This window comes from Coregonus lavaretus, assembly GCF_964263955.1.
Source record: "Coregonus lavaretus genome assembly, chromosome: 1".
Classification (NCBI taxonomy): domain Eukaryota; kingdom Metazoa; phylum Chordata; class Actinopteri; order Salmoniformes; family Salmonidae; genus Coregonus; species Coregonus lavaretus.
Window position 1 is genome coordinate 81,476,562 of NC_139988.1, and position 12,201 is coordinate 81,488,762.

The 12,201-nt window shown below is 40.7% G+C and overlaps 1 protein-coding gene across 1 annotated transcript; it reads right to left on the reverse strand.

Moving 5' to 3' along the window:
• Nucleotides 1-442: 442 nt before the first annotated feature.
• Nucleotides 443-6,271, reverse strand: LOC311134151 (tumor necrosis factor receptor superfamily member 13B-like; the record flags this gene model as incomplete). The annotated part of the gene is made up of 4 exons (XM_084167757.1): nt 443-868; nt 1,099-1,395; nt 2,536-2,652; nt 6,157-6,271. The coding sequence occupies 4 exons, from the start codon at nt 6,269-6,271 to the stop codon at nt 615-617; spliced, it is 783 nt and encodes a 260-aa protein (XP_084023883.1). The 3' UTR covers nt 443-614.
• Between the last annotated feature and the right edge of the window lie 5,930 nt (nt 6,272-12,201).

The following is a 12,201-nucleotide window of genomic DNA, read 5'->3' on the forward strand; positions in this document are numbered from 1 at the left end:
GTCGCTCTGGATAAGAGCGTCTGCTAAATGACAAAAATGTAAAATGTGTGTTTGGGGTATGTACATACAGATGTAGGATCTTCATTTGATCACACTTTATTTGCTGAGAATCTTCCTGCACAGCAGGAAATATAAACTTGTGTATTCAAGGTTTAAAAAGGCTTCTAAAATGTCATCTCCAAATGTCAGACTTGATTCGCCCTATTGAAAAGTGTATCAACCTCTACAAAAATGTCCATTAATTATAAACCACATAATTCACATTTCCTGTTGCTGCAGGATTATTTTCCTGCTGTAGTGAACTGGCTCAAATTAAGATCTTACATCTGTACAGCCATATATCAGGTTCTCTGTCACTCCCTTCTGTCTCACTCCCTCAATACCGGTTCTCGTATATCCTTCCTTCACCACCTATTAATTTCTGCCCTCCAGACTGCTCACACATCTGATCTTGGGACAGTTTTGCATTTTTCCCCCACTAATTGTTCAGGTTAGGATTGGGGAGGAGAAGCTGATCCTAGATCTGTACTTAGGGGAAACTTCACCCTAGAGTGGGCGGTGTCTGATCTGTCTAGAGTTGTTTATTTAGTGTCCAGTCTGGTTCAGTTCTGCAATCAGAAGCTGGGCTGACAGGGGGAGCAAATTATTCTCTGTGATGAGCCACAATGAGGGGCTCTGGTAGGAGAGTGGAAGTCCTGGGGGACAGCCTGCTGGTAGAGGGTGAGAGGGGGTCTCTGCTTTTTCTCTCCCCTGCCAGGCACGCCGAGGTCAGGGAAGCAGTGGACACACACACAGGTCTCTGTTGGGCTGGACGAACGGCTCGCTGTCACACTGTTCAGCTGGGGCAGGGACGGATCCATCAGGCAATCTAAAGATGGTACGTACACACACACACACACAGAGAGATAAGCAATCTAAAAGGAGCCATGTTGAGTTATAAGATTGTGATCTTGGATCAGTTTTGCCTTTTAGATCTTAATGAATATAAATAAATGGACAGGGGGGGGACCTGATCCTTGATCAGCACTCTTACTCTGAGTGGCTTTATGAAGATGTGCCCTGGACTACCTTTTAGACTAGATGTGTGCCCAAACTGACCTTTGGAGGACTGGCTGTGCTGGTTAGGCTCTTGGCCCTCCTGGCCTCTATGACCCTGGGTGTGACTGTTCTGTGTGGCCCCTGGTCGGGGGCCCATGGCTCTGGCCCTCCTCAGCAGCACCAGCAGAGCCACAGACAGGGTCAACAGCAGCAGAGCCAGACACAGGCCCAGAAGAGAGTACACCAGGATGACTGAGTTTGGCAGGCCTCTGGGTAGGTAGCCCCCCCTGGTGGTATGGTTCTGGAAGGCATTCCCATCCACAGGCCTCAAGATTGCAATCAAGGCAGGCTGTTGGGCTTGAGGGAATTAAATGACTTAAATTCAATCCTTATGTACCCTGCAATAACATCCATGTAATGTGAAGTGAGTTGTAACATAACTTATTCACCATTTCCAAATGTCAAAGCTCTACTTCTAGACAGTTCTCAGTTCTGAACATCATCAAAGCCAAATGCATTTAATCCCAAAGTTGTCTTATTTAAATTTAACTGAATTAGAGAAAACACCAAATGGCACCCTATTCCCTATATAGTGCACTACTTTTTACTAGGGCCTTATGGGAGGGTACCGTTTGGGACTTAGATAATACATTTGAGCTAGTCCAGCTGTGTAATCCTGAGGTAATGAAGCTGGGTAAAAGGGCTGGGCTGGGTAAAAGGGCATTTGAAAAAGGAATTGGCGAGCCCAACTCAAATGTTTGTAGTAGAAAAAAGAATTTGGGTGCTGGGTTCAAAAGGCATATATTTTAAGAAAGGGAAAAACCTACACTGGAATATTCTTAAAGTTTTCAAATCATATCTTTTTTTTTTTCTTTTTTTTTATTAAATTGTATTTAACTAGGCAAGTCAGTTAAGAACAAATTCTTATTTACAATGACGGCCTACACCGGCCAAACCCGGACGACGCTGGGCCAATTGTGCGCCACCCTATGGGACTCCCAATCACGGCCGGTTGTGATACAGCCTGGAATCGAACCAGGGGGTCTGTAGTGACACCTCAAGCACTGAGATGCAGTGTCTTAGACCACTTAGCAGCAGAGGTCAGAGCAAACGGATGCGTTTCGGCCACAGCCTTGACGAAACGCTGACGAAACGCTCGTCCGTTTGCTCTGACCTCTGCTTCTTAAAACAAAAAGGAAAGAATATTCCTGTGAGTGGAAGCTGCTGCACTTGTGAAGGGGTCGCTTGCATGTCAGTTGTTATACATATTGGATCGACTGCCAGAAACTATATTGGAGATGGCTGTAGGCTCAATGAATTACTTAGTAGTGTACAAACTCTTATGATGGTTTGAGAGAGGTGTGTGTGTGTTACAGAGAGCGAGAGTGAGACAAAAAGAGGACATTTAGCACCTAATATTCTCAGTGTCCTATATGTTTTGTGATATCTACAACATACTGGGTGGATGTATAGTACTTTAGAATACTGTTCACTCACTCTGACACTGGTTGGAACACTCTGAGGGATGGTTGCCACACACCGCAGCACACCTCAGACACTTCTTCAGCAGCCTGTCGTAGTACTGCCCTGGGACCGCCTTACACCCCAGAGACACTGGCATAAACAGACACACAATGGCACAGGGATGGTCTGAGTATTATAACATGCATGGTATATTCTTCCTGTGTTTTGACACAAAATGGCTACCATGTATCAACCACGATTCCAGTAGGCTATAAATGTTACTTAACCCTACAAAAAGGGTCTTGAGATTCATTGATCCTTTTACCACTGCTATAGCACCATATACATAGTGTATATATAATTAAGTACAGTGCCTATCAAGAATTCACCCCCTTGGATTTATTCACATTTTATTGTGTTACAAAGTGGGATTAAAATTGATTTAATAAAGAAATGTTGTCAATGATCTACACATTATACTCTGTAATGTCAAACTGGAACATTAGGAACACCTTCCTATAATTGAACTGCACCCCCTTTTGCCCTCAGCACAGCCTCAATTAGTTTGGGTATGGACTCTACAAGTTGTCAAAGACATTCCACAGGGATGCTGGCCAATTTTGATTTCATTGCCTCCCACAGTTGTGTCAAGTTGGCTGGATTTCCTTTGGGTGGCGGACCATTCTTGATACACACGGGAAACTGTTGAGCGTGAAAAACCCAGCAGCGTTGCAGTTCTTGAAACACTCCAACCGGTGCACCTGGCACCTACTACCATACCCTGTTCAAAGGCACTTAAATATTTTGTCTTGCCCATTCACCCTCTGAATGGCACAAATACACAATCTATGTCTCAATCTCCTCAATGCTTAACAATTATTCTTTAACCTTTCTCCTCCCCTTCATCTACACTGATTGAAGTGGATTTAATAAGTACCTCAAAAAGGGATCATAGCTTTCACCTGAATTCACCAGGTCAGTCTGTCATGGAAATAGCAGGTGTTCTTAATGTTTTGTACACTCAGTGTATATTGACTAGATAAGTATTCACCCCCTGAGTCAATATGTTAGAAACACCTTTGGCAGCGTTTACAGCTATTGAGTCTTTTTGGATAACTCAAAGAGCTTTGCACGCCTTGATTGTGCAATATTTGCCCGTTACTTTTTTCAAAATACTTCAAGCTCTTTAAATGTTGTTCTTGATCATTGCTAGACAGACATTTTCAAGTCTTCCCATAGTTCTTCAAGTAGATTAAGTCAAAACTGTAACTCAGCCACCCAGGAACATTCACTGTCTTCTTGGTAAGCAACTCCAGTGTAGATTTGGCCTTGTGTTTTAGGTTATTGTCCTGCTGAAAGGGGAATTCATCTCCCAGTGTCTGGTGGAAAGCAGAATGAACCAGGTTTTCCTCTAGGATTTTGCCTGTGTTTAACTCTATTCTCTTTAACCTCTTAAGGATTGGACACTTTTTTTCAATTTTGTCCTTAAATGACATACCCAAATCTAACTGCCTGTAGCTCAGGACCTGAAGCACGGATATGCATATTCTTTATACCATTTGAAAGGAAACACTTTGAAGTTTGTGGAAATGTGAAATTAATGTAGGAGAATATAACACATTAGATCTGGTAAAAGATGATACAAACAAAAAACCATGCTTTTCCCCCCCAAAAAAGTTTCAGCATCTTTGAAATGCAAGAGAAAGGCCACAATGATATTGCAGTTCAGGCGCAGTTTAGATTCTGGCCACTAGATGGCAGCATTGTGTACAAAGTTTCAGATTGATCCAGTGAAGCATTGCAATACTGGACTATTTTGTATCAAGTCCGCCCAAATGTGCCGAATTGGTCAATTGATACATTTTCAAGTACATAACTATAGAGAACATACAAAAATGATATGGAAATACAAAATGTAAGTTTACACACTCCAAGGAATGTCATACATGATGGATCATTAGCTTATACACTAACTTTCACATATCTAGATGGCTGGGCGGAGTGGGTGTAGAGCCAGAGACAGCAGGGGTTCAAACTGTAGAACCCAGTTCCTAAATTTGAATATAAAAATTGATTTTATCAAACAAAACTATGCTACATTTTATCTCTGAGACTCTTAGGATGACAAATCAGAGTAAGATTACTGAATGTAAGTACATTATTTACCTTCAGAGGTGAATGTATCAAACCAGTTGGAGGACTGGCTGATCCCGTAGAGGTAAATTTTATCCTGAAAAACTCCCCAGTCCTTGCCGATGACAAGCATATCCATAACATGACGCAGCCACCACAATTCTTGAAAATGTGGAGAGTGGTACTCAGAGATGTGTTGTTGGATTTGTCCCAAACATAACTTTTTGTCCTGAACACAAAGAGTTCATTATTTTGCCACATTTTTTGCAGTATCAATGTAGTTTTACATTTTAGTCATTTAGCAGACGCTCTTTTCCAGAGCGACTTACAGTTAGTGAGTGCATACATTTTCATACTGGCCCCCCGTGGGAATCGAACCCACAACCCTGGCATTGCAAGCGCCATGCTCTACCAACTGAGCTACACGGGGCCACGTGTAGTGCATTGTTGCATACAGAATGCATGTTTTGGAATATTTGTATTCTGTACAAGCTTCCTTCTTTTCACTCTGTCATTCAGGTTGTTATTGTGTATTAACTGCACTGTTGATCCATCCTCAGTTTTCTCCTATCACAGCCATTAAACTCTGTAACTGTTTTAAAATCAACAATGACCTCATAATGAAATCCCAGAGAGATTTCCTTTCTCACCGGCAACTCAGTTAGCAAGGACACCTGTATCTTTGTAGTGACTGAGTATATTGATACACCATCCAAAGCCTAATCAATAGCTTCACCGTGCTCAAAGGGACATTCAGTGTCTGCTTTTTTTATTTTAACCCATCTACCAATCGGTGCCCTTCTTCACGAAGCATTGAAAAAGCTCCCTGGTCTTTCTTGTTTAATCTGTGCTTGAAATTCACTACTCAACTGAGGGACCTTACAGCTAATTGTATGTGAGGGGTACAGAGATGGGGTAGTCATTAAAAAAATCATGTTAACCCCAATTATTGCACACAGAGTCCATGCAACTTATTATATGGTTTGTTAAGCACATTTTTACTCCTGAACTTATCTAATCTTGCCATAACAAAGAGGTTGAATACGTGTGCAACCAAGACATTTTAGTGATACATTTTTCATTAATTTGTCAAACAAAAATATTATTTTGACATTATGGAGTATTTTGTGTAGATCAGTGACACAAAATAATCCCACTTTGTAATGCAACAGAATGTGAAAAAATCCAATGGGGTGAATACTTATGATAGGCACTTTATCTCTATGTATAACTTCGTAGATTGAGTCCACAGGAGGTTGGTGCACCTTAATTGGGGAGGAGAGGCTTGTGGTAATGGCTGAAGCGGAATAGGTGGAATGGTGTCAAATACATCAAACACATGATTTCCGTGTGTTTGATGCCATTCCATTTGCTCCGTTCCAGACATTATTTTGAGCCGTCCTCCCCTCAGCAGCGTCCACTGATTGAGTCATATGGACAATCATACGGGATCTCATTGACTTCTCAAGTCAGAGTATGTGTAATTTCCCCCGGCATGCGTTTGTGTGTATGAGAACTTACCACAGTACTCAATGCATCTGAGGTGGCGATGGGGCTGCTGGCAGACCATCTGACAGGTCAGACACTTCCTGACCAGGCCGTCCCAGAAGTAACCCTCAGAACAACCTAACCCCATGGCTCAGTTCGGGTGTCAACTCACACTCTGACTCACTGAATGACAGATGGGGAAATCAGGGTCAGTTCATGGGATCTTTGCATTATTTGTATTTATTAAGGATCCCCATTAGTTCCTGCCAAGGCAGCAGCTATGCTTCCTGGGGTCCAGCAACATTAAGGCAGTTATATACAATAAAAAATATTACATTTCATAACACTTAGTAATCAGTCTTGTATCGGTTGGTTTGGATGGATACAAAACTGTTTTGTTTTACACAATATTATCCTGTCCAACTAGCTCAAGAAGATATCAGAAGAGAGGGCAAGCCTCCATATACAACTTCAAAGATTTAAATGAACTTTTCTTGACAGAGGAATACTGCGCTGCGCTCTACTGGGCACAAAATCACTGAGCTGGAGAAAGTACACAGAACCAACGAATGAAGCTGCGCCTCACCTTGTTCTTCAACTTCATAAAATTGAATAATACATTTGTTCTTATCTGTGCATTTGCTTAAACCATTCTCCAATAGTATCATGTAATGCCTTTACTGATCATTGATTCCTTCACCACACGTGATGTTATCAACAGTGTCTTTGTTGGTGTAACACTCTAGCATAAACAATGGCTCACATGATGTTCATCTTTATGTCTGGATATCCGATTAGTATGTTTTTTTGTTGTTTTCCTTCATTACCATTCCCAGGTGGTCAATTAATAATCAAAGAATCCATTTTCCTTTTAAAAAGTTATAAACCATGAACAGCATAACCATTAACCAACTCACATGTAAATAAAAATACATCTCATAATATAATGTAATAAACCAAATATCATATGACTTACCTACAGAGGGAAGCAAGATGTCTATCGACCTTTGCTTGAAATGTGCTTCTCATGCAGTGACATTGGGCTACGTGTATTTGAGTTGGGGGCTGATTTGGGTACAACCACAATGTCTTTTCTGGGACTTCCCCCTTTCACAGAAGGTGAGCTCCTCTCTTGGTATAGTGAGTCAGGCTTGACTTTTACCAAGCAATATGAATTTGCCTACCTTTCCCAAATATTGAATGAGACGGTATGTTATTTACAGTGGTGTGTCACTGGTACATGGTACAATTGGTAAAATGATACATTGGTTAAATGTCATGCAGACTCACAGCAGCCTTGTAGTATGATGAGGATTTGGAGCGCAATATAAAGCTCTTATATTGCAGTGGACTTACATGGCCATCTCACTATGCTATTTGAAAGAGCATGGACCCATCTGTCCCTCGTAACCATATTCTGTTTCATTGGTCAATGTTCATGAATACAGCTAGACCTACATTTACTGTAAATCAATGTTTATGTTTTCACATGCATGTGAGTCGTTTTTAGATTTAATAACAATGCCAGTTCAGTGGTCTTGTGGTTAGAGTGTCCACCCTGAGATTGTAAGGTTGGGAGTTCGTTCCCCGGCCGAGTCATACCAAAGACTGTAAAAATGGGACTTGAGATAGATTCAGGGTAAGGCCCTGCAATAGACTAGTGTCCTGTCCAGGGGGTGTAATTGTACATCAAGCTGCCTCATGTTACAGAAATTCCTATGACCATTCTGACTCGTGCAAGGCTACTTACTTAATTTAATAATAATAACACATTTCCGAAGGAAGGAATTTGCAATGACTTTACAGCAAAGTAGATATGCATGGGTGTTGAGTCACTGTGAAACTAAAACTGGCGACACATAATTACACCCTCCTCTGCACCTGGTGTACTAGTTCTCTACCAGTGTGAAGTAGATGTCATGTAGAAACAGACAACAGTTCACCTACAGAAAGCTACTAACCCTCAGAATAGACCTACAAGAAACAGATGTTCAGTCAAATAGGAGGAAAAAGGAAGAACCCACAAGTCAACACACACAAATCTCAAAAGCTAACAAATTAGTCAACCCAAATGAGTATAGCCATCCATTTTCAAATGTAACTGCTTTTAATTGCAAGTAGTAGTCGTAGTAACAGCAGTAGCAGAAGCAACAATATGACATATTTACAAAAAACAGACATTTGATGAAACCAAGATAAACGTTTACAGTGGTCTTTGAACACAATGGTTGTGCAGCTATATGGACAAAGAGCCTTCTTCAATCCTATCAGAGTATGCACAGTCAGGTCCATAATTATTGGCACCCTAGATAAAGATGTGCAAAAAAAACTGTCTAAAATAAAGAATACAAATACTGAGCTATATTGTATGTAAAAAATAAAAAAAAAAGAAGAAAAAAAGGAAATTATATTATTTTATACTAATTCAATTGTTTAGCTAAATAAATTTTGTTTAACAAGTAATTTTAAAAAATCTAAAAAAGATAGGGGTCAAAATTATTGGCACCCCTGTTTTCAATACTCCCCTTGCAAGGATAACGGCACTGAGCCTTTTTATAAAATGTTTTATGAGATTGGAGAACACATTGGGAGGGATCATAGACTATTCCTCCATACAGAATCCTTCCAGATCCTTGATATCCTATGTCTGCTCTTATGGACTGCCCTCTTCGATTCAAACCACAGGTTTTCAATGAGGCTCAAATCTGGAGACTGAGATGGCCATTGCAAAATGTTTAACCATTTCTTTGTGGATTTTGATGTGTGCTAGGAGTTATTGTCTTGCTGGAAGATCCACTTGCAACCAAGCGTCAGCCTCCTGGCAGAGGCAACCAGGTTTTTGGCTAAAATGTCCTGGTACTTGATAAAGTTCATGATGCCGTTGACCTTAACAAAATAGCCCCATAACATCTTTCTCTGAGCAATTGTATCAGTGTTAAATAATATAATTTCCCTACAATTTTTTTGCATACAATGTAGCTCAGTATTTATATATTTTATTTTATACAGTATTTTTTGCTAATCTTTATCAAGGGTGACAATAATTATGGACCTGACTGTGGATTTTGAGTTTTGAGAATGACACATATTGGTCTTCACCAAGTTTGCTGCTTCAGTGTTATGATATATTTTTGTCAGATGTTACTATGGTATACTGAAGTATAATTACAATCATTCCATACGTGTCAAAGGCTTTTTATTTACAATTACATTAAGTTTATGCAAAGAGTCAATATTTGCAGTGTTGACCCTTCTTTTTCAAGACCTCTGCAATCCGCCCTGGCATGCTGTCAATTAACTTCTGGGCCACATCCTGACTGATGGCAGCCCATTCTTGCATAGTCAATGCTTGGAGTTTGTCAGAATTTGTGGGTTTTTGTTTGTCCACCCGCCTCTTGAGGATCGACCACAAGTTCTCAATGGGATTAAGGTCTGGGGAGTTTCCTGGCCATGGACCCAAAATTTCGATGTTTTGTTCCCAGAGCCACTTAGTTATTACTTTTGCCTTATGGCAAGTCGCTCCATCATGCTGGAAAAGGCATTGGTCGTCACCAAACTGTTCTTGGATGGTTAGGAGAAGTTGCTCTCGGAGGATGTGTTGGTACCATTCTTTATTTATGGCTGTGTCCTTAGGCAAAATTGTGAGTGAGCCCACTCCCTTGGCTGAGAAGCAACCCCACACATGAATGGTCTCAGGATGCTTTACTGTTTGCATGACACAGGACTGATGGTAGTGCTCACCTTGTCTTCTCCAGACAAGGTGTTTTCCGGATGCCCCAAACAATCAGAAAGGGGATTCATCAGAGAAAATGACTTTACCCCAGTCCTCAGCAGTCAAATCCCTGTACCTTTTGCAGAATATCAGTCTGTCCCTGATGTTTTTCCTGGAGAGAAGTGGCTTCTTTGCTGCCCTTCTTGACACCAGGCCATCCTCAAAGTCTTTGCCTCACTGTGCGTGCAGATGCACTCACACCTGCCTGCTGCCATTCCTGAGCAAGCTCTGCACTGGTGGTGCCCTGATCCCGCAGCTGAATCAACTTTAGGAGACGGTCCTGGCGCTTGCTGGACTTTCTTGGGCGCCCTGACGCCTTCTTCACAACAATTGAACCTCTCTCCTAGAAGTTGATGATGATCTGATAAATGGTTGATTTAGGTGCAATCTTACTAGCAGCAATATCCTTGCCTGTGAAGCCCTTTCTGTGCAAAGCAATGATGACGGCACGTGTTTCCTTGCAGGTAACCATGGTTAACAGAGGAAGAACAATGATTTCAAGCACCACCCTCCTTTTTAAAGCTTCCAGTCTGTTATTCTAACTCAATCAGCATGACAGAGTGATCTCCAGCCTTGTCCTCGTCAACACTCTCACCTGTGTTAACGAGAGAATCACTGACATGATGGCAGCTGGTCCTTTTGTGGCAGGGCTGAAATGCAGTGGAAATGTTTTTGGGGGATTAAGTTCATTTTCATGGCAAAGAGGGACTTTGCAGTTAATTGCAATTCATCTGATCACTCTTCATGACATTCTGGAGTATATGCAAATTGCCATTATCAAAACTGAGGCAGCAGACTTTGTGAAAATTAGTATTTGTGTCATTCTCAAAACATTTGACCACGACTGTAGTTTGAATCTCTATATACCCGCCCAACATCCTTGGGGCAATCACACTACGAAATCTCAGAAACTAACCAGGTGAGGGAGACATTTAGCAACATTTGGGGTGATATCCCAACCCGATTCGCTGTATTACAGTATAAGCCATTCGACACATTCAGTTTTCCAACGATTTTATAGAATGTACATGTCCCTCCATTTCTATGGCCATTGTGAGTAAAACAGAACCTCTAAACATCTTTCTAATAATTGGCTAACAGTGTGCCAATTTAGCTAACTCTAGCTCTTCAAAAACTAAGCAGCCATTTTAGGGGTGCAGGTTTTCAAAGAGAACAAAGTATCAGAGGAGATACATTGTTGTGTTATATACAGTGTACCTGATAACTGTCTGTGGACAGTAAATTACCATCCCAGTAAAAACTATTTCCAGCCCCAGTAGACCACCTCAATAAACATTGAATACTCTCTATCAAACCAATTGGAACACCAGGGGCATCATGCACCCAATATTTTTGAGGTGGCACGATGTATGTGAGGATGGGGGATTTAGCATTTTTCAAACACCTGAAACAGCTTTTTCCTGCAATCTATAGCCATAATCATTATGCCTAATTCTAGTCTACACATTCCAGAGGGTGTCATTCTGACTGTTATAAATCACACATCTCAATATACTGTACTAACATGCCTCGGATATTACATTGAAATTACAACACAGTACATGTGATGATTACACACATCATCAATACAGGCAAATATCATGGCATCATAATTAATACACAAATATCATGATATTATCATAAGGTGCCTGATTACATTTAAACCAAGTATTTTTCTGCATATCTAAGCATATGTCAAGCTGTCTGTATCCTCCTAACTGGTGTTTATTTTATTTTATTTTATAAACGAAATATGCTTCTCTGCTAAAATCTGGGGGAAAATATTGAAAGGAATGTGAGTCTTATTCAGTATATTTAGTAATTGCTTGCTTTTCTAAAGTCTACCAACCTTGTCAGCAGGCATGGCAGCTAAGATAGTTTGACAAGCTGATCTAACTTGATTGATATCCAGCGGTGGACAAGTCCCCTGTAGCTCAGTTGGTAGAGCATGGCGCTTGCAACGCCAAGGATGTGGGTTCGTTTCCCATGGGGGGCCAGTATGAAAATGTATGCACTCACTAACTGTAAGTTGCTCTGGATAAGAGCGTCTGCTAAATGACTAAAATGTAAATGTAAGTACCCAATTGTCATACTTTAGTAATAGTAAAGATACCTTAATAGAAAATTACTCAAGTGAAAGTCACCCAGTAAAATAATACTTCAGTAGAAGTCAGAAAGGATTTGGTTTCTAAATTTACTTAAGTATTAAAAGTAAATATAATTGCTAAAATATACTTAAGTATCAAAAGTAAACGCTTCAAATTCCTTATATTAAGCAAATCATACAGACCGATGTTTATAGTATT